Source organism: Pseudopipra pipra, chromosome 3 (assembly GCF_036250125.1).
Source record: "Pseudopipra pipra isolate bDixPip1 chromosome 3, bDixPip1.hap1, whole genome shotgun sequence".
NCBI lineage: Eukaryota > Metazoa > Chordata > Aves > Passeriformes > Pipridae > Pseudopipra > Pseudopipra pipra.
This window is the reverse complement of record NC_087551.1, coordinates 86,953,497-86,975,937: the sequence shown is the minus strand read 5'-3', so window position 1 is coordinate 86,975,937 and position 22,441 is coordinate 86,953,497. Positions and strand designations below refer to the sequence as shown.

Here is a 22,441-nt window from a genome sequence, read left to right as displayed (position 1 = left end):
GATTTTCACTTAAATCACTCCAATATCAGCATCAAATTAACCTATACATGGCCTTTCTGTGGTTTAAACTGAACCTCCCTTGCAAAGGTAAAATACCTGATACTTACTGGCAGTCCCTGAAGCCCTGTATCACCTGGAGCTCCAGGTTTTCCTGGTTCACCCTGTAAAACATTTTAAGTTGTAATTTATGCAAATCAAACATAAGGGAAAATTTGATTACTTGAGCACAAAGTTGGAATACTTTTGGATCTGTGGTATGGGAAACTTCATTCAATTACCCTAATAACATGCATAAAGCCACGGTCAGCAGCCAGTAGGGAATGAACAAATCTAGGGCACTACCAAAGCTCTGACATATGCCGGCTGTGCCTTACTTTTGCTCCAGGCATTCCAGGGATTCCTTCTCGGCCATCAACTCCTGGTAAGCCCTTGAAAGAAGAAAAAAAAGAAAAAAAATTGATGTATTTTTGGAGAGATTTTGCCCAAGCACCAATATTCAAATTAGCATCACATGAAGCAAATGAAGAAATTAAATATACATACAGACTCTCCTTTCGGCCCAGGGAGACCATTTATTCCTCTTGTACCTTGAGGGCCCTAATAATAATAATAATAAAAATTTTTAAAAATTAAACACATTGAAATTACAGATGAAAAGAATGTCAACATTCAGTTACATATTACTTTGAGACTACCAAATATACTCTAAGTTTATATGCTATTAAGTAACCAATGTTTGCAAGTCAACATGAGTCAAAATTTGTCTGTGCTCACCCTTTCTCCCTTCGGACCCATCTCTCCTAGGGGACCTCTCTGTCCTTGATCTCCCTACAGAAAAAAACTTGTTTTAGAAATAAAACCATAATACATTTCCATGTAATTATTAGCTAAGACTCTCAGAAAATCGACACGTACAATTCAGGCTCAGTTAAAGCAGACATCTCAAATTCATATTACATTTAAAAATGCAGTTTCTTAAAACTGCAGCTGACAGATAAATTTTAAAAAAACACAGCTCAAGCCATCCCTTGGGATTTCAGGAGTGTCTAAGCAAAGGATGTTGCACTTGCTTATTTAACTCATAGAGTTACTGGCTATTCCAAGCCTAAATTCCAGCTATAGAAGCAGGGAAGAATTTAGAAACAACAAACAATCAAAAACACCCCACTCGAAATAAACCCCAAGCCCAAACAAAACGCACACACGCAAAAACACCTTCCAATAAAACACCAAAGGGCACAAATTGCCCTTTTACAGGTTTATACCTTGTTCCAGCTTTATACCTGGAAAATTCCAAGTCACCCTAATAGACAGTAAGACTCAGAAGGAAGAGGTAACCATAACATACTAAGAAGTTAAAATGGGTTCATCTACCTCAGAATTCTTTGGGGATATTAAGAGATTATTGACTTGATATCACTGTAATAACATTTATTGACCTATGGGAAATCAATAGAATTGGATTAATCAGAGGCTTTTTTGATTCACAGTCACAAAGTTTCAGGACTTAGTGTCTAACTGGGGAGCGTTTGGCTAACATACATTCTACTTACAGGTGCACCAGGAAGACCCTGGGGACCAGGATCACCATCAAGCCCACGAGCTCCCTACAAAACAAGTAGATAACACAAGACATTAAAATGAACTGCTGGAACACAAACAACTTAAGCATCCATCTGGTTTGCTGGGAGCTACAAATTCTCTACAGCTGAGGGGGTTTATAGTTCCAATTAAAAAAAAAAAAAAAAAAAGGTAATTTTTTTTCTTAATCTATCTTGTTTTTTTATGGAGTTATGCAAGCAAATATTTTTTAAATAAAGAAAAATATCAGTCAAAAAATTACATTCAGATCATTCTCTAAAAAATCATATTGGAATTGAGGAGTAGATCTTCACACACTACTTCAGAAAATGTCTGTGTTTTCCCTAATAATACTACATCTTTCACCACATAATAGAATATCATCAAAATGTGAAAAGAAAGCATCAGGTGCAGTGCAGCTATTTTTATCTCATATGTTTCAAGGAAACAATGCAATCACTACCCTGTGAGTAAATTTAAACGGAGAGAAAAAATATTTTAAAGAAGATTTAGAGAAAAGTGGAATTCCTTTGTCAAACAGATGTAGTAAATATTTTGAATAGACAAAGCAGCACAAAAATGTAGGCAAATAACTATGAAGAATGAGAAGACAAAAAAGCAAAGTAAGATAGTAATAGCTTAGCAAATCTGTCCAAGAGGTTAGGAAGGATCACTCATGAAAAGATTCATGATCACGAGAAATTTGATGTATCTGAGGACAGACAATCACAAGATAAGTTTTCTATGATTTCAGTTCTGGAAATGGAGACAATGGCAGAATTGTCTCCATTCTACTCCTTCCAGAAATTTTTACCATAGGGATTTAGCAATATCACAAGACTAAAAAGGTAACAGTCAACTTTGAAATAGCAGTTAGAAATACTTTGATGAACAGGGGAAAAATTACCCAGCAAAGTCATGACATTACGAAAACATTAATTCCCTGGCAGGAATTTAAGACACAGATACGTTAAAGACAGAAAGAATGGAAAAAGAACGAACTCTCAACAAAAAATCCTGGCAAAAAATGGGACGATAGAAGCAAAAGACTTTAAGAAGATGCGAATCAAGGAGGGACTACTTAATAAATTTTAGCTTTAAATCAAACATGCTGTAGTTTATAACTGCTGTAACTTGCTGTCTTGCTTACTACATACTTGCACACATGCATAAGTACTATAAATCCAAGGGTAAAGAGGGGAAGGTGTGAAAAGTACATGTCCTCTTACTAAGCAGAAAAACCAAGCTGCCTTTCTGCCTAACAAGAAGTACAGTAGCTATGGAAATACAGTTGGCAGGAGTGAGAAAATGAAGGGGGCAAAAAGGAGAAGCTTAAATAAGCTTTAAAAACATTCAGGGGTGTACATTTTTTTTAATATAGGCCATTTTATGCAAAGAAAGGTTAATACTCACTTTGGTACCTTTAGGTCCCATTATACCAGTTATACCTCTGATACCTAGGATACCCTGAGAAAGAAAAGTATATTCAAGTTATGCCTTAAATGTTTTCGTCAGAACTGCCCTAGTTTTCAGACAGAAGACTCAAGAGTTCTACATGCTTGCTTTATGCTTATTTTACTATTTTCCTAGTAAAAAAGGAGAAATCCAGCTGTTGCTGTTATTAGAATACTTAATTTACAGGTAATGTGATATTTTACTAATTTATAATTTAAAAAATAATAAAAAGCTATCTGGCTGAATTATAAAACCACAAATAAAAAATATAGATATAAAATAAATATAAAAGATAAATATAAAACCATAAGGCCTGAAAAAACCCACCAATTTCTTTTCTTGGTTACCAGAGTTCAAGCACTCTTGCCATGCAACTTGTGTGAGAGGAACACATGAAGGCCAGATTTGCAAAAGTGCTGAGTTGTCTTAATGGGGTATAGGACAGATTCAGGAGAAAGGTACCTTCAGACTCTATAGAACTCCAGAGGCAAACAAAACAGGGCAAGGTTTTTGAGACTACAAGTGCTAAGTTTATATGCCCACCATACCTGAGAGACTGAACTCAGTAGACATCCTGGTGCAGCAGGATGTACCATAACTATCATCACTTCCCTTCAAAATACAGTCTCATGGGAAATTTGGCTTCAATTTCTTCCTTTTCCTGAGAGACTGAAACTACATGAGATGTCTCCTCCCTGCAGAGACCAAACCCTCAGCCATAATATGTTTGTTCTGCAACAAGAAGAACCCACTACAACTGTGTTAATGAAATAGCTACAGGCACTTCAGCGCAGCGTAGGCAAACCTACTCCTTGAACCAGACTCTGCACTGGCAGCCTTTACTTGCTACTAACAAAGTTACATGGAGTCTTGCACAGAATAGTTAATGCCTTCTCAACCCAAAACATGAGAAAAATCATGATAACTCATCAATGATAACAGCAGCCCAACAAGGATTCCATTCATTCAGGTAAAAAACATAAAAGAAAACAGAATGGAATATACAGCCTCTCCATCTGTGCCTCTAAAGCATCCTCTTTTCCGTAGGTTGTCTGTCTGACACTGCTTTCTGCATATTATGAATCCTATGTTTTAATAAAAAACCAATTATTTTAAAGCTTGTTTGTAAGGTCAACAACTGGTGATACAGTGAAATGTTGTGAGTAATGCTTTTAAAAAAAAAAAAAAAGGAAAGTCAATCTTTAATTGGTTTTTAATTCCACAGTGTTATTTCATGGTGATTGAAGAACTTTACCAAACTGAGTTAAATTAATTGGTCCCTACAAGCCTTTAAGACAGCAGAAGCTGGCTCTTATACAAGTGCTTTGTCTGCACCACAGTCCCAGGGATAGTTTTTCAGGATCAAACATAAGAAGGAATGCACACTTTCCTGTGTGCATGCCTGTTCTTTCTTTATCTTTCTCTAGTCATAATCCAGAGGTTTATGTTGTTTTACGTTTGTGTTCATAGAGAATTTTGTAATTTAGGATTTGGATGTCACATGCCTCAAGGTAAGCTGCTGTATAATATCACATGTGGCCATCAATGGCATTAAATAGTTTCATATCTAAGAAAAAATCATAAGACCCAATCAGAAAATAGACCATAGAAATTAAAGGTGGTTATGCCTGTATCTCTTACTTAGAATGACCCGTTTATTATTTTCGCTAGCCCTTTTCAGCTGCAGAAACCGTAACAGCTTCTCAGAAGGAACAAGCTGAGGAAGTATGTGCCAGAACTAAGCACAGTAAAACAGGACAAGAAAATAACTCCAAAATCAGAGGTATGCTGTGACTGCTACTTCATCCCCAAGTTGGCTACTCATCCTCATCCTCAAGGCTACTTCATTCCCTTAGCTAAGTCTGAATTTTACAATTGATCGTATTTCAAATAAACATTAGCTTTGCAAGGATGAAGTCAGAGTCATCAAAATTATGCAAAGAAAGGCCAAGAAAAAAAATCCAATTATTTTCACCATCTAAGCACAACACAAAATTCAGGACATGAAATAGTTTTTAAAATTAACCTTTCCATAGAACTATATGGAGCTTTGTGCCGAGCGATGATGTAGCTTTTTGGAGAGACTTAAATAATTCTACTTTTATTCATAGAAAACATGGCACAATAAAGTGAAAGATGTATGGAGATTTTATAATATCTGTTTTCTTACAATAGTAAGGAATAAGGATGTGACATACTGAAGCAAATAGGTAACACTATTTAAGAGGAAATACTTTACTGGAGGGCCTTGAGCTCCCACTTCACCGATGGGTCCTTGATCCCCTTCTTCACCCTGGGAAAGCCAAAGGAATACATCTGTAGGTAATCCATACCATGCATATTGCTCTCTCACCATACAAGGTGCATCTGCTCCTTAGAGTTTTCTGTCACCATGTCCTGCTTGAAAGAAATCCAAACGAAGTCACACTACTTCCTCAGACAGATACTTGCTCAGGTTCACATGCCATTCAACTATTAGTCAACAGGGTAATTTCAAAGAAACCTCAATATAAAGAATAATTATATTTTACTCTTAATCTGTCATTCCATATTTTCTTGACATTAACCTCTTTAGGTTTTCCTGTTCTTTTAGATTAAAAGTGCAGTGAAGGTATTTTCATGCATGTGAATGTACAGAATATGCTAGTAGATATGCATCACAATACCACATTGCACTTCAGAATTTTTTGAAAATTAAAGTGGAAAAAATGCCTTATCTGGCAAACCCCCTCTTTGAATAGATAGTGACCTCTTTCATACAATGATAGTGCACAGTAATGGAACAACAGTGCATATTGCAGTTTAATTTGTAAAAAGGGATGAGATAACTGCTCAACATCCTCCCCCACCCAAAAAAAAGGCAAGCTGTTTATAATAAATCAGTAATCTTTTTAATAGGCTTAGGAATGGAGTGCAGGGGTTTTTTAAAAAACTTTTCTCTGATGCTTTTTCCTCCAGCATTGAAGCATGGACCAAGGCAGTGCAAATCTTCTGAATTTTTCATACAAATATTTCCCAGAGAAGTTGTGGATGTCCCATCCCTGGAGGTGTTCAAGGGCAGAGAAACCTGGTCTTGTGGAAGATGTCCCTGCCCAGAGCAGGGAGGTTGGAACTAGATGACCTTCAAGGTCCCCTTCCAAACCATTCTATGATTCTATGAAGGTTATATAACAAGGTTAATTCAAATGAAACACCTTGAAAGTTCACTTTTCAGTTTTCAAGCTGAATTGGACTTGGCCTCTCTAGTTACCATCATTCTTTGCTTGTGAACTTACACTATTTCCTTTCCCTCTCAAATGTATTTTTCTCTCTTATTCTTCACAGAACTACTCCTCTGTGCCACAGAACTATTAACTTGGTAAGTCCACAGAATTTTTGTGCATTTAAATGTTTGAAAGTTTTTCAATTAATAAATTTAACTTCAGGTACTGCCATGATTTCCATAATAATTAAATTAAATGATCAAAGTAAAAATCAAGATGAGTATGACTTCTGCATCATAATAAATACAGAGTACAACAAATAAAGAATAGAGATGTGCCTTCAGTTACTCTGGAGCATTATGATGTATAGTATCATTTCATGCATTCTTTTAAAAAATAATAGTTCTAACAAAGTGTAATATGTATTTTGAAGAAGAGGCTAAACTACCATTAGCCTGCTAAAAAAACCAGCAGTTTTTCATCTTTTTATTTTTACCTTATAACCTTGTTTTCCTGGTTCACCAGACTCTCCTTTTGAACCCTTTTGTCCCTAAAATAAATGTAAAAAAAACCAAATAAATAAATAAATAAATAAATATTATTCAAAATTAAAATACAGGTTTATAAAACAGACCCAGACTGCTGAGAACTATCCTGCTGTTCCCTCTCAAACCCCATTCACCACCTTCTTCACCTGTCTAGGAAACAACACATACTAAGTACCCTGCTCAAAAATATCTGCTTCTGGATCTAACAAGGTTGCATTTCTAGGCATTTCTAGTTAGTACTTCTTACGTTACCCCATAAAAATTTCCTCAGGCCAACAGTATTCCTAAAAGCCAGTAAAAAATGCATTAAAAAAATAGGTCTCCCAGGAAGAGAGAAAAAAGGAAAAAATACTAAGGATTTGGGGGAATATTTAGAGTTTCTGGAGTCAGACTACAAATGGTCCAGAAAGTGAATGAAGCAATCCTCCCCATACTCTAATCCTTTAAGACCACACATAAATTTTACCCTGAAGATTAAAGCAGCAGCAAGAGATTTCAACAGGTTATTTTAGCAGTCAAGAGTTGAATAACCCTAAGCAACTACACTGATGTAACCTTTTCTGAAATTACCAGTGAAGTGCCCTTCTGTCAAGTCAGCAATTACCACCCCAGTGCATTGAGACAGCGTCTCTATAAGGAATGCTTGAACAAACAAGTTCTCTTACCTTCATTCCCATTAAGCCAGCGTGCCCTGGGCGGCCAGGTGGACAAGCATTGGGACACTGGAAAAGCAATCACATAGTTACTACCACATAGGTTAAATAATGCTGTCTGAAATTACTTATAAAAACACATGGAAAACAATCTTACCAACAGGTCACCATCTCGGAGGCCAATTGTTCCCTAAATTAAATTATATTAATCAAAGTCAGTAAAAGAGAAATAATCAGTCCTGACTCATTAGGCAATACAGGTATTAGACAAAAGAGAAAATACTACTATCTAAAGACAGAATTAGAAGTATAATCAACCAAATGATCTCTGACACAAAAAGCATCTAAACTGTAGGATTTTATTGAAGGATAGCAGGTACCTGCAAAATTCTGTCCTCTAACTTTTATCAACTTTTACAAAAAAAAACCCAACCAAACAAACAAAAAAAAAAACCCAAAAATATTTTTTTCTTTTTAAGCTACCTCAATCATATTTTCTATTAAATATAGATCAAATATAGAACCAAACCCCATACATTTCCAACAGAATCCAAGACAATTTCTATAATAGCAGTACCTTACTACCATTCAGCAAAAGATTCAGATCTTTTCAGAGAAAATAATCTTCCCACAACACAAGTACTGTTAGATGACAGTTGCAATAAACCAGACATCAGTGTACAATGAGATGGACTCAGTGAAGGGAAGGTCATTCCTCATATTAAATCAAATACTTGATGGAAGCTAACGGGAGGCTTATGAGGCACAACAGGGAGAAACATGATTTCACAGCAGCAGCTGTGTTCTCTAAAGCCCAGTGGGAGGGAGCACACCATTTCAGATAGAAGCGTAGGGAAGTTTAAGGAATGAGCTGCTCTCGATTTATAACAGAATGATTTTAAAAAAGGAGAGAGTATTTGGGTCCATAATGTCTTTAGTTGAAGTGGGACTGTGGCATTTCCGAAACACAAAAAGGACAAAACATGAAGGAATAGAAGCAGCCATATTGGGAATTTGTTTCTGCTTGTTTCCTAATTATTGTTCTACACTTGTGTTTTTTTACAATGCCTCTGTCAATTCTCTCGCAATTTCCATGAAAACAAGAAACATGACATAGGTAAACCATATGAACTTAGGGTCTGTCCCTAAAGAGTGGGGAGGAGGAGGTTCCCAGCAGAGGAACAGTACAGCTTTTAAAAAGGCGTTAGTACACCACGTTTCCCAGCAGTTTGCCTTTCACAGCACCCAGAATCCAGTGTGTTTGCCAAACTGTTTTATCTCTCTAGGCGGGCAAATTGTCACAAAAAAAAGGCATAACACACATCCCTACTCCCAAGAGGTTCAAAAAAGATAACTATTCTCCTTGAGAGCAAAGCACTGCTGCAAAGCATTCTTCTGTTCCTTACAAGGAAGCCTGATTGCAAGAAAGGCGTAAGAACGCAACCCACCTAGAAGCATATATTTGTCTCATGAGACAAACATTAAATTTTTCTTCTCCTAACACAGAAAAGTCTACCTCTGCTGAAGTAATACCAGTGAGACCTGACAAAGACTATATTTACAGCAATATGATTATTCACAGGGAAGTTTAAAACCTGTGTATTTACAGTATGTAGAAATGCAAAAGCAACACAACAGAAGTTACAGTTTGCATTTCAAACTACCTTTTTATAACCACAGAGATTAGAAACTTACTTTCTAAATGTAAGATCAAAAGCCTGCTGAAATCTTAAACTCAGTATTCAGCTATAGGACTTGAGGAGAAGTTTTGTTCAAGCAGCAACAACACAAAATTCAGATGTTAGCACATATAAAACAATCACTTACTGGAGGACCTGGTGGTCCTGGTGGCCCTGGTGGCCCTCTTTTTCCTGGATCTCCCTTAAAAAGGGTAAAACATTTTTATATATTGATAGTAATAATGACAACCAGTAGTTACATATTCAGACCATACAACAACAGTGAGAAATTAAGTGGCTATGGAAGGACAAACTAGGTAGCCAATTAAAACATCAACCTACAACATGACTCCCATGGTAGAATGGGAAAATAGTTTTTTGAGTAGAATGGCAGTCGTGCTGTGAAATAGGAGCCACAAAAAACCCAACAAATTTTCAGCTGCTTTAGAACACTAAAACACCTGACCACAAGATCATCTATGCACTCTTCTGTCTTATAACTGCTGCTTCAGTTCTGAAGGAAAAGAATCCTAATAATTGGCAGAAGTGCCCAAAGCAGAGAGAGGGGAAAATCCCCTTTTTCAGAGCCTAAGATGAATTTAACAATTTAGAATCTTCTCCTGTTTGTGAAGTTTTGATGTCTAGTGCTCGCATAAGTAAAGAAAATGTAGAACCTCTGCAAATTATTTTTTCTGAATGCTTTGAATTCAAATATATATAATATTTGGGTCATGACCAACTTTTAATTTATGTCATTTTAATAATATTTTTTACATCTAATTAAATAATAAGTGCAATTAACAAGATGAATATAGAGGAATTATTCACTAATTCTCACAATGCATGAGCTATAGAGCCATTCTTTTCCATACAATGTATAATTATACTGTGCGACTCATTATTACAGTGTGTTATGGAGGCGTAGCATACAAATGGATTCACTAGCAGAGGACAGGCTCACATGCAGCTTTGGAAAAAGGCATCACGGATGCAATTTCTGATTCTGGTAGCCTTTGAATCACCAACTGCCAGAATGTGCAATGATATGACAGAAAAATTCCATTCTACAAATAGCCTGTACACTTCCATAAGTATCCGTTCCTGCCCTTGCTACAGATAACACAAAGAGCTAAGATGGATCATCTTCTGAAATAGACTGGCAGCTTTTAATATTCTTTTTTTAATTCATTTATATGATTGAGCACAACACGTATTAAAAAGTAGGCTTTATTAAACAAAATTTTTACGCTGCTTCAGATTTCAAGTAAGAAAATAACAACTGGTTTCAACTTGCACTTTGGCGGTAAAGTACGGAGTCAAAATGGGACAGTGTGATGAAACTGAGTGCACAGCTTAGCAGTAAGGTCAGTAGATGGAGTTACACACAAATGAGACTAAGAAGAAATGCTGAATTGCCATGCTCACTGATATGCAAATGAAAATCAGAAATTGTATGTGATCATGTACCATAATGTATATGTGAAATGATAGGAGAAAAGTTAAAGGTCTACACGTAATGTTAAGTTTTACATTTCCTGTATTTCTGGCAGGTTTGCTTTTTGATTTTAGCTTTCCTTGAATGAGGCAAAGTAGAGTATAGGACACTCCATGAATCATTTCATCCTAATCTAACAGGTGGCCCTGACTTTGGTCTATTCATTGTTCCTTATTTCTGACGAGCTCCAAACACAATCTTTCTTCTACCAGTCAGTAGGTCAGTGGCCCTGGCCTGATCATGAAAAAAAAATACATTTGAAAGTGCTGTTAATAGCCCAAATAGTGTTTACATGGCCCAGTAATTATTCCTTTTTTCTTTAAATAACTTCTAGCAATTGAATAAATCTATATTTTCAGCAAACATAGGAGTACTTACAGGTGGACCAGCACGACCTACTTCCCCAGGAAGTCCCGCTGCACCAGCTGGACCCTAAAACAACCAAAGTAAATAGTATTTCTAAATCATACAATACCTATGTAACAAGCATCCAAGGAATGAGAACGTATAATTCTCTCAACAAACTATGCCTTCAGACCCCAATATTCTTGCCCCATATATGACAGACCAGTGCAACCTTAGTGGTAGTTGAAGAAAACATACATAACAGACATAGAACATCTGGATTAAAAAAAGTCTCTATTTTCACTGAATTACTTTTTATTACGGTATAATAGCTTTATTGAATATTTAAGTAGTTGAACAGTATATTTATTAATTGCAAGAATGAACTTACAGGTGGTCCAAGAAGCCCCTTGCCCTGTGAAATATGAAAAAAGGTCAGAAATGTGGAGAGGATTCCAAACCTATTCAAGCTTTTGGTAAGAACAGAATATTTGGGATTAAAAGATATAAAACCTCCCTGTTGTTTGATTCTGCAAAATCATTTTCAAAACTTATTCAACTAATGCTAAATATATTTTTTTTAATTAAGTAACCAATATCAGGTGAAAAATTAAATTACTGATTAAGTTGTCTTACAGTAGCATTTAATTACACATATACTCCAACAAAGGAATGAAGACATTAAAGCCTTTGGGTTTAGCTAATTATCAAGTACAATGATGAACATATCTATGCTACAATAATTTCCTTCTAACAATGTATTTAAATTGATAATAAGAGAGAACTTTTTTTGCCCCAGTGCTTCCCTGAGGTCTAAATCCACTAAACTAGTGCTTTTTGGTAATCAGAAAGAACACCAAACTGCTCCTGTTTACATTTTCCATCAGTATCAATCTGAATCACTTTAGTGAGAAGCGTCCAAGATACTTCTGCCTATTTGGTCAATACACTCCCTCTAAGAAAACTGATCCCTCAGTCTTGCATTATTAAAGCAAACGTAAAATTTTATGGAGAACAGTGTCAATGATACATGTGAAACACTAACATAAAAAATCCTAAACACACTGAAATCTTGAGATTTGATGTGATAAAGCACCTGGACTAAATGCAACTTTAAAAACCACTGAATATCAAGCCAGGATTGTATTTGTAAAGCTGCCTTTGCAAAACTTGGTACAATGCAGGGAATATTTCAAGCATTTATCAGGGTCATTCCATTTTAACCATTTAATACACAGCAGAAAGTAAGTTTGCATAACCTCCATAATCCCTTTGCTATTACTTTACGCTTCCTTGCTGCAATTCGTTATAGTATACACGTCTATATTTGACTATACAAATCAGACTTTCACTGCATCACATATCCAATATTAATATCACCTGCCTCTGAAAGAAGGAAATCAACTACTTGCAGGTTCTCACTGGAGTACCCTTTCCTAACATGCCCCTAAACAGTGGCAGAGAAGGCCAACGATACCAAAAGAAGTAGCTAGAGCTATTGTGTCCAGACCACATAGCAGCCCAGGAGAAGCCTGTCCCCTCCTCTGCCCACTCCACTGCATCTCTTCAGCTTACTAATTAGGACTCCAAGAAGCAGGGGCTCTCCCTCAGCAACCCATGCCTCCCCCTCACAGAGCTATTCCACCCTTCTTGCCATGAAGCAGACCCAGTTGCAAAGCTTACAGCTGCAGTGCAATCAGTCAGTAAGGACATACACAAAGCAGTTAATGATCCCAACCAGCTGCCCATGTTCCTGCCTTTGTCTGTGTCCTAAAGGGAAAGGCTCTCCACAGAACCTGGGACTGCAGCCTTACATCCCCAGATCCTTGCTGCCTACTTTGGAGATGCTCATCTGACCCACGGAGCACATGGAGTGCGGGGACATGGGTAGTAATCCAAAGTCTGCAATCACCTGCTCAGAGACACTTACCATGCAGGTCTGCTAAGTACCACTGCCATTCACCACAAAGAGTCAAATATTAGTATTTGTATGTGTACCCTGTGCTGGATACTGTGTTTTAGTAGACCTTAAAATATTTTCAAATTCTCTGTCACTAAATACACACAATCCTATCCATATTCCAGATGCGTAAACCACTAGAAATTTATCAGCTCATAGAAAAGTTTGAGGGAACTTAACAGAGAGAATGGACTGAAGAGTGCAATACATGCACTCAATGTAGCAGGTCCATTTACCAGGATTAGATCAGAGATATCAGCATATTTAAATTACTTCTGAAAAAAAATTTGCTTGAATTAATCAGAAGTATTCTACGAATTTTGTAAACCTGTCATTTGAAACATTATCTGCCCAACAGATGAGACAAAGAATAAATTAAAACTAAGTGATCAAGGTTGCGGGTTCGATTCCTATATGGGCCATTCACTTAAGAGTCAGACTCAATGATCCTTGTGGGTCCCTTCCAACCCAGAATATTCTGTGAAATATTTAACACAGCTATCTGAGAAATGAAGCAGGAAAAAAACAGAGGAAAGGGAAAGTAAAAGATGGTAACTTTTTGCCAGGATACATTCTGGGGAAGAAAAAGTGACAAAAGCAGAAAAGCAAATGCTGTGTATAAAACATTACATCCTTAATATTCTTTCTAGAAGTTAACCTGAAGTCCTAACTTGGCTAATAAATTCCAGCGGATGAGCTTGAAAACACTGATAATAATTTAAAACTAATTAATGTTGCAGCCAAGGCTTCTGGTTTTCTGTTTGCACGAAGCATTTTAACAACTTAAGCAAGGGGATTTTGTGAGAAATGAACTCTTTGGATAACCGTCCAGGGACTACTCCATTTGTGAAAGGCCACTGGCTGAATTCAAAGCAGTGCATAATTACACCTAAACACTCAGCTAATCATGCAGTTAATATGCAGATTCATAAGTGTGCTCAATATGTTTCTAGTAAATGAGGTCTCATGGATCAAACAAAAGACCTCCAAAGGTTAAACAACCCCATTGCTTCAAGTTTGTAGTAAAAGCTTCTCCAAAAGTCTCTGTATCTGAAAATTAGAACTATCACACTCTAGCACTACCACTTCTACCTTTTTGGGGGTTTGGGGTTTTTTTTTTTGGTTTTGTTGTTGTTGTTGTTGTTGTTGTTGTTATTAGGTTTAATCTCACTAAAGGTGAGATGACAAGTGCTGGCCATTTTGAGAATCTTCCATAACTGTGTGATTTCTTCAGTAGCTTACAGTCATTCATCAAAGGGAAAATTGCATTTATACAAGCTTTCCTAAGAGATTTATTTTGAGCATTAATCTTTCCATATGGATTCAGCATGCATAGGTTAACAATCATGGAGCTACAAAATCAAACACTAGGCTTCTTCCTAACATGTGAGGTCTAAGGATTAATCTCAACTTTAGTAAGTACAAGGGTACTTATTAGTATTTATTAACAGTACTTAGTCATGAAGTGACTAAGTATATCCAACTTTTTTTTCTTTAAATAAATAAGACTTCTCACTTCCTCATTATAAATATTCCTGCACATTCACCTTAAAATACAAGCTTCAGCTGCTTATTAAGCAGAAGTAGGACAACTCCAAAAGCAATCCCTACTGAGGTTCATTGAAGCATTATCGCCTTAAGGTTGAGATTCTCAGGGCAAACAAAAATCACTCAGCTTTGAACAATGGTCCAAAATCTTAGCATATTTATTGCTTTTATAGTCTCAAAATATCACGTGACAAAAGAACTGCTGCTCTGAACAGAATCAGCATTCTATCTTTACAAATTGGTCTAGTTTTCTGCTTTCCCAAAGTAGCATCTCTTCCTCAGAATTGAAATTAACCCTCTTCATACATATTTTATATACATACTTCTCCTGGAGGCTCTAAAATTATTCATTCTCATGTTAGTCTGTTAATGGGGAGCTAAAATCATGTATGTTTTCCCCAAGTCAGTTTTTATTTCAGTTGACAGGCTAAAATACTACAGTATTTTAACCAAGTATTTCTGTAATTGAGTTTTATTTCCCTATTTTTTCCAGTCATAGAATCATAGAATGGCTTGGTTTGGAAGGGACCTTAAAGACCATCTAGTTCCAATGCCATGGGCAGGGACACCTTTCACTAGACGAGGCTGCTCAGTGCCCCATCCAACTTAGCCTTGAACACTTCCAGGGATGGGGCATTCACAACTTGTCTGGGCAACCAGTTCCAGTGCCTCACCACTCTCACAGTAAAGAATTTCTTCTGATATCTAATCCTAATCTACTCTCTTTCAGTTTAAAGCCATTTCCCCTTTGTCCTATCACTACATGCCCTTGTAAAAAGTCCCTCTCCATCTTTCTTGAAGGCTCTCTTTAGGTACTGGAAGGTTGCAATTAGGTCAATCCAAAGCCTTCTCTTTTACAGGCTAAACAATCCCAATGTGCTCCATCTCTCTATTCATTTTTTCCCATAACATACCTGACAGAGTTAAACTACCTCTTCATTGTAGCTTCACATTTTATAATGCATTGCATACAAGCCAGAAATTATTTCCACTAATATGTGACAGCAAAAAAATTAGAATAAACAAACTGAAAACCTCAAGCCCCTAACAGAAAAATGCAAAGGTTTCAGTCTACCTAGAAGTTACCTCAGTTCTGCTATTTTCTGTGACTAAATTTTGCTCATATATTGAGTCTATATATTTACAAACCATTATAAAAGTATTACCTATGTTCTAGATTTTCAGGTAAGAAACTCCATCCGTGAAAATTAAAGTAAAATGTCCACAGAGTGATTAATCTTAAATTTTAACATGTCTATAATGTAACAACTTCAAGAATAACTTTATCGTTTTCTCTCTGGCCAAATATCGAAATGATTGTTTATCATAAATTTAATGAGTGTTAATAGGATAGGGTCAAAAACTCAAATATACAAGGAGTGGTATACTGGAATACAATGCCTCTTCTATTTAATTTAAATCATTTTTCCAATATGAATCTAATTTTTAATCACATTATGTGCAGCCCTATTACAATTTATGCCAGCCGTCTTGTTCCATTACACATATTCCTTGAGGTTTTTACCTAGTCTAAATTTCTACATGCTATTCATCACTCACTTCTTCAACCTGTAAAATTCCTAAAGTTCACAACTATTTTCAACCTCAAAAGTGGATGTTAAACCCATCTGCACCCAACTGGCACAGTACTCTTTGTGTGTCCTTTCTCATATTTTGTCTTGTTTTCAGAACGGCCGAGGGCATCTTATACAGCATTTAGACTTCAGTGATCCCATTTAAACACATGGCAAGGAGCTGAAAACAGGAATAACTGTAGACTATGCAAATGAAACATGGGCTTTCTTGTCTCTATAGCATTTTCACAAAGAAATGGAAAATAATGGTATAAGTCTAAAACTTAGGACCACATCACACACACTCTTTTCTATAGCATACAAACCAAACATAGTATTTGCACACTTAGATACAAAGACAAAAAGGTTCCTTGAAGTACTACTTTAATAACTTATGAGTTTTTTGAAACCTCAGAAATAGTTTTTGACTTTTCTTCACTACATTTAGTGGTAAGAATCCTTCATATTAATATTTAAGGTGTAAAAATCTTCTTCATATACTAAACATATTACTTACTGGAAGTCCACGAGCACCTGGCAGTCCTGGCTCACCCTTTAAAAGACAAAAAAATCAGTTTTTCAAGAGTCATTAGCCATAAAGTTTTTTAAAAAACATACAGGAAAATGTTGTTATCTTTTGGGGATCTTTTCTATATTTAGTGGACATAGTCTGCAAGTATTATTCACTTCATTAATGCTATGTTGGTTTCAGTAAGACTTGATACAAAGAAAATACTTTCTCAGTATTAAAAAGATACAGCCTCAGGGCTTTTGTTTCCCCTACCCCAAAAAAATTCAAACATGCTGGTTTCTGATCACTCTGACTTCTGATCTATATTTCATTTGTATGATTGCTGATGAAGTCAGGTTTCACTGCATATTACAATTACATAATTACAATACAAGACTAAAAGAGCCTCACTACTACCGAAAATGCTCAGCCTTAATGTCACCAATGTAATATCACCATTCCTTGCTGCTGACTGGGGGAATGGAAGCTGCTTTGTATTGTGTGAAAAGGGCCTGTACTCTATAGATATTTTAATATTGTCAGAAAGACTGCAGCATATTATTAGTTGCATAGAAACAAACAGAAATCCTGCTTTAAAAAAATCCATAATTTCATCCATAATTTTATTCTTACCTTCTGTCCTTTTGGTCCTGGGGCTCCACGTGAGCCATCAGGTCCTGTGAATCCCTTTGGAAGTAGTGCATACAGTGTTAATGCAAGGGTTATGTGGTTTTCTTAATTACAACAGAAAACATTCTAAAACATAGAATAATGAAGCTATTAAATGAAATAAGTAACTGCAGGAGACTTACAATTCGAATATCTACATGTACAGATAGAATTGCACAAGTTCAAAATACTAGCTTCTGGTGACAAACATTAATGCCAGTGACATGTGTCTTCAAAAATGATTCAGTTAAATCATTATTAAATAAAACATGATCTCACACAGTCTTATTTCCTCTCAATGGGAGATTGGTGAATTTAGTTCATGGCTCAGCTTAAAAACCAAAAACTGTGTTTTCCATTTCAAGTAAACCATTCATTAACAAAACACACACATAAAAAAAAAGTCAACAAAGCTGCCAGGCCAGATTTAAAGCTAGTCCTTGAACCCACTTATCTTTCTGGATAAAATAAAAAAGCAACCATGGTATTATAGCTCCAAATTCATTTAGAGTTCTTTTGTTTGTTTTTGTTTCCAATGTTATAGCCAGTTTACATGGCTTAGGAACTTCCAGATATCCACAAGAGTTTTTCTTCTATGTTTGTCCGATACTTTTCCATTTTGCTACACTTCCACTTTTTTTGGTACACTTCCAGCAGTTCATTGTTCACACAATTGTTCTGACAATTTGCTTTTGAAAGCTTACATGATCATTACAGGCAATTACTGTACAGTATCTTTTCACAGCCTATTAGACTTGACACTGAAATAACTCATGAAATAAAATGAGATTTAAAAAGTCAGAACTGCCTCACCAATTAAATACAAAAGGTACTATAAATCTAAAATCCCAATTAAAAGTTAAATGCATGGTAGGAGTAGAGTAAGGTCCCATGTTTTGTCTTCAAGTGAAAATAAAAAAGGTTCAACATTTCAGAAGACTGTATTCTAGTATTACATTTTCATTCATCTACTAATACAAGGGAATATGCAAGTGTGAACAAATATCAAAAGCTGAGCTAAGTTTAGTGTGTTCTGTTTCATCTGATTGTGTTCCCATGAATTTTGGCAAGGAAAATAAAACTATGCCTAAAGTGAATATTGTAAGAGGAAATGATTTCTAAAGATCTGCTTATGGGTTTTTGTAACCAGCTACAAATGGCTTATGGGCCTGTATTGTTTTCAGGAAAAGATGAAGTGGTATGAGATCCCACTCACAAAGCACATTAGCTCTTACAGATTTGAAATCTGAACAGTTTAATTAAAGACTGTTCCAGATCCATGTCCACTAAATCTCTTCTCAAAAACAAATTAAATTTCAGCTCTAACAGCACTGCAACTTTAAATAGATATTAGGCTTTTTCATTTTTATAATTTGTAATACTCTCTAATATGCTAGTTTATTGTATATAATCTATATTTTTGATGTGTTAAATGTTAAAAGCATACTTCCACATATGTAAATTAAACATAAGCTTGCCCACTTCCTGGCATAAGATCTAAGTACTAATGCAACAATCTCGTTTCATAGCAAGAAATGCTTTCCAATACTGCTCTCAAGAGAGAGAAATATGAAGAGTTTCCCAAATCTGTTTGAAAGTTTTTTATTGCCACAAATTTATTCAAGAGATACGACCTAACAGGCCACCAACACTAGATGATGTTGAAACTTTGATCCATATTATTTTCCACAGAGACAGGAAGATGTATCAGCAGATCCTCCTCATGCCCTTGCTGCTCTGCCCTGCTACCAGAGGCAGCTTCCAGAGGCAGCAGTTTCCCCACCACAGCACTGCTGCCCAGTGCCCTCTCCAGAGCAGAGTGGCATCACCGACAACCCTTGTGCTGCTTCTTAGCTGCTGCCCTGGCAGTGCTCAGCCCAGCTGTGCTCCTCTGGAAGGGCAGCTTTAGCTTGGGGAAGAGCTCCTCTCCCACCACAAGCACCTCTCGCAGTCAGCAGCAGCTATGAGGAAGACAGAGAACTCAAAAGGAAATCATACTTCTCCGGAAATAGACTAAACTCAAGTATTTTTCCTTAAAAAAAAAATAAAGACAAATTTCCAGAAAATCAAGTTTACTCACATCAGCTCCCGGCTCTCCAGGCAACCCAGGGGATCCTGGTTTGCCTGCATCCCCATCTGGACCCTTCAGGATTTAAATGAACAGTTAAGCATGTTTCAGAGAGGGAAACACAAACAAAACTCAAAACCTCTTCTCCCAAAGGAGCAAATGCAAAGTAGCTGAAATCACTTACCGGTGGACCAGGGGGGCCACTTGGACCTCTTTCTCCCTGATAAGATATGAAAAGGAAGGTATTAGCCGGAACTACAGCAAGCTTTTATGGTCCTTCAGGAAAAACACCAATTTACAGATTATCAGAAATAATCCTGAACTGATTCTTATTGTAGAAAATTAATATTAAATCCACATGACCTCTATTACAATCCAACAGAAACTTCTGGCAGGACTCAAGAGAAAATGCATAACAGTGCCTATCAGGAATAATGCCACGAATCCTTATCATGATACAGCATGAGTGATTCTACATAATCCCTTTTGAGATTAGATTTATAAAACTCCTACACCCCATCCAAGGCAGATAATCACAGCATATGATGCTGATTACATAAAATAAATAATCCTGAATTTTTCACATAATCTCAAAGGCCACTTCCTCCCCTACTCCCGTCGACTACAGAATATGAAACCCATCAATTCTTATGTGTACGTGCAGCCAAATTCATGCTTCTTGGGGTCAAATGCTGACAGACAACAGAGGTACAACTCGAGGCATTTCCTATTTCCAAGGCAGGACACTTACATCAATGCCATCAATACCAGGAACTCCTGGTGGCCCTGGTGGACCCGGGGGGCCTGGTGGACCAGGGGGGCCTCTCTGACAAAGAGTAAAAAAAAAGAGAAATTAGAGCCTGGCAAACCACTGAGCCAGTCTGGGGAGACTGGCATAATGAGAGGCTACAGGTTAGTCAGGGGCTTACAGCTGTGATGAGGAGCTGTGTCCTCACTCCATGTATATCACAGGCCCTATATCCCATTTTGGCTGCCACTGCCATGACTAGGAACACTTCCCCCAGGAGTGGAATGGGGAAGGTGCTAAACCCCACTCCCTGGGCCCAGCCACCCTCCTGTGCCCCACAATGCTGGCAGGACCAGGGCAAGGCGAGGAGGGCTCAGCTCCCCACCAAGCAGGATCTGAATGCCACATGGCAATGACAGGGTGACAGAAATAAAAGTGATCTTTGCCAATCAAACACCAAAATTCACTATGCTACTCTAATTACTCATTCAGCCAACACAAAGGAGACAGTCTTCCTGAGAGTTCGTGCTAGCAAAGAAAATTTAGAAAAACCTTCTCCCTATTTCACTGAGAGGCTCAGCAGCTTCCCCTGGTTCCTGAGGATTACATTAGCATCTACAGAGGCGCTTTCTCAAAGCCCCAGGCTCCCGAGGGGAGGCGGCAGGCGCCACCAACTTGCGGAAACCCAGGGAAAGGCTTTTTACACGTCTCCGTGCCTATAATGGGAGACTCTGTTTTCTTTGGAGCGAGCTCTGCCCGCGGCCCCACAACGGGGCTCTGTGAGCAGGAGGCTGGCCCGAGCCCTGAGCGTGGCCCCTTGCTCCCCCCAGCGCTACTGCTCTGGACACCTTTCCTCCGCACACCAGTCTTCCCAGAAATAATCCGTCCAGCGGTAGTTTTACGTGGAGCTCAAGCCCCGCCATGCCACCAAGCACCTGCCCGATGCCCACCGGGTAGCACACACGCACACTCCCCCGCGGGTCGGCAGTAAGGTATGGCAGAGTGGCCTTCAGTCCCTCCGCGTCTGAACCCTGAGCGCCGCCCTTTACCTCCCACTTACCTCGATTACCGTCTGGCTTATCTGCAAGGGAGAAGAACAAAAGTCAAAGTCAGAATGAACTTACTTGAGCCAGGCAGAGGCAAAGCGCCTGCAGGTAGAGCCCCAGGGGCAGGATGCGCCGCAGAGCCCGGGCCATGGATGGAGGGAGCAGCCTTTGGCTGCCGGGGCGGGCGAAAGGTGAACCAGCTGCAGCCCCTCCCGGCTGCTGCCCGGCCCTGGGGAGGGTCGCGGGGATTGGAGGAACACTGGCGGCCGGGAAGTGGAGGACTGAGTGCCAGCGGCGCTTTAACCCTTTGCCCTGCCGCTGTTGCTTGGGGATCGACCCTCGCCGTCCCCCGCGGGTTCCCCGGGAACGGGGGCAGCTGCGGAGAGCCGGCCGCGACAGTCCCCGCGCCTGCGAGGCACAGAGCCCAGCGGTGTCCCAGCCAAGCAGCAGGTGAGGGGCGGGGAAGGAAGCAAGTCACGGAAGGGTTAAAATGAGGCCGCTATTGCTGCTCTGGGGGGTTGGATTTCTAAAGGCACCAAATTCCAGGCAGGTATGGTAAAAAAGAGCATCTCCGGCCAGGAAGCGTGACAAAGAGCGAGGCTCCTGTGGGCTGCAGCGGCGGACAGGGAAGGACAAGACAGGACAGAACAGGGCAAGGCAGGACAGGTCTCTCACCCGGGCTGGCAGCTCTCCGCAGCCTTCGCGCTGGGGCCGCAAGGGGTCGCAGTGAATCACCATCCACTGGATTTCGAACTGGCAAAGGAGATAAAGATCATGTTAATTCGGGTCGGAGGGTCACGCTGGTGGAGGGTGTAAGGGGAGGAATACTGGCACACCACGGCGAGTTTCACACGGTGGGCATTCAATGACAATAGCTACAGGTGTGTACGGGAGAGCTGGGCCCGAAGCAGCGCATTACCGAACCCTAGCTGCAGAGGTCTTTTAAACAGCAGCCGAGGGATTTAAGGAGAAGGGAAGATTCATCAGGTGTAATTTTTTACATATTCCTTATAAACACTGGCATTTTTCCTCACACTGCATGGTCACAGAATCACAGAATACTCTGAGTTGGAAGTCCAAGTTTTCCTCTAAGTGGATAGTTGTGCCCACGGAGAATGGTAGGTCCAAAGATGGAAATATGGTCCAAGTGTGAGAAGTTCAAAAAGCAGGTTTATAGGCACACTGGAGACAGACTGCAATTGAGTAATATACTTATGTAAAATTTCACGTCTTCTTTGAATACTTGTATTTGCTGCTGGAAAATGACACAGGATTAAGCCAAACCTCTTCTCAGAAGCTGCAACTGAAATTCACTTGATGTGCTGTATAGATAAAAAACAAACCCTGTGCTAAAAGTT

General features: G+C 38.4%; 1 protein-coding gene across 3 annotated transcripts in view; it reads right to left on the bottom strand.

Moving 5' to 3' along the window:
• Positions 1-22,441, bottom strand: part of COL9A1 (collagen type IX alpha 1 chain) — a 66,328-nt gene that overhangs the window by 26,884 nt on the left and 17,003 nt on the right. For 2 of the 3 annotated variants that reach the window (XM_064650218.1, XM_064650217.1), the window contains 20 exons: positions 21,759-21,836; positions 21,098-21,118; positions 20,041-20,115; positions 19,474-19,509; positions 19,302-19,364; positions 17,186-17,239; positions 16,559-16,594; positions 11,351-11,374; positions 10,993-11,046; positions 9,268-9,321; positions 7,598-7,630; positions 7,453-7,509; positions 6,736-6,789; positions 5,276-5,329; positions 2,995-3,048; positions 1,554-1,607; positions 775-828; positions 544-597; positions 375-428; positions 108-161 (listed from right to left, as the gene is read on the bottom strand). In XM_064650218.1, the coding sequence (XP_064506288.1) occupies positions 108-161; positions 375-428; positions 544-597; positions 775-828; positions 1,554-1,607; positions 2,995-3,048; positions 5,276-5,329; positions 6,736-6,789; positions 7,453-7,509; positions 7,598-7,630; positions 9,268-9,321; positions 10,993-11,046; positions 11,351-11,374; positions 16,559-16,594; positions 17,186-17,239; positions 19,302-19,364; positions 19,474-19,509; positions 20,041-20,115; positions 21,098-21,118; positions 21,759-21,836 (1,017 nt within the window). Of the gene's footprint in view, positions 1-107; positions 162-374; positions 429-543; positions 598-774; positions 829-1,553; positions 1,608-2,994; positions 3,049-5,275; positions 5,330-6,735; positions 6,790-7,452; positions 7,510-7,597; positions 7,631-9,267; positions 9,322-10,992; positions 11,047-11,350; positions 11,375-16,558; positions 16,595-17,185; positions 17,240-19,301; positions 19,365-19,473; positions 19,510-20,040; positions 20,116-21,097; positions 21,119-21,161; positions 21,730-21,758; positions 21,837-22,441 lie in introns of those variants that run through there. The other variant, XM_064650216.1, reaches the window with a different exon arrangement.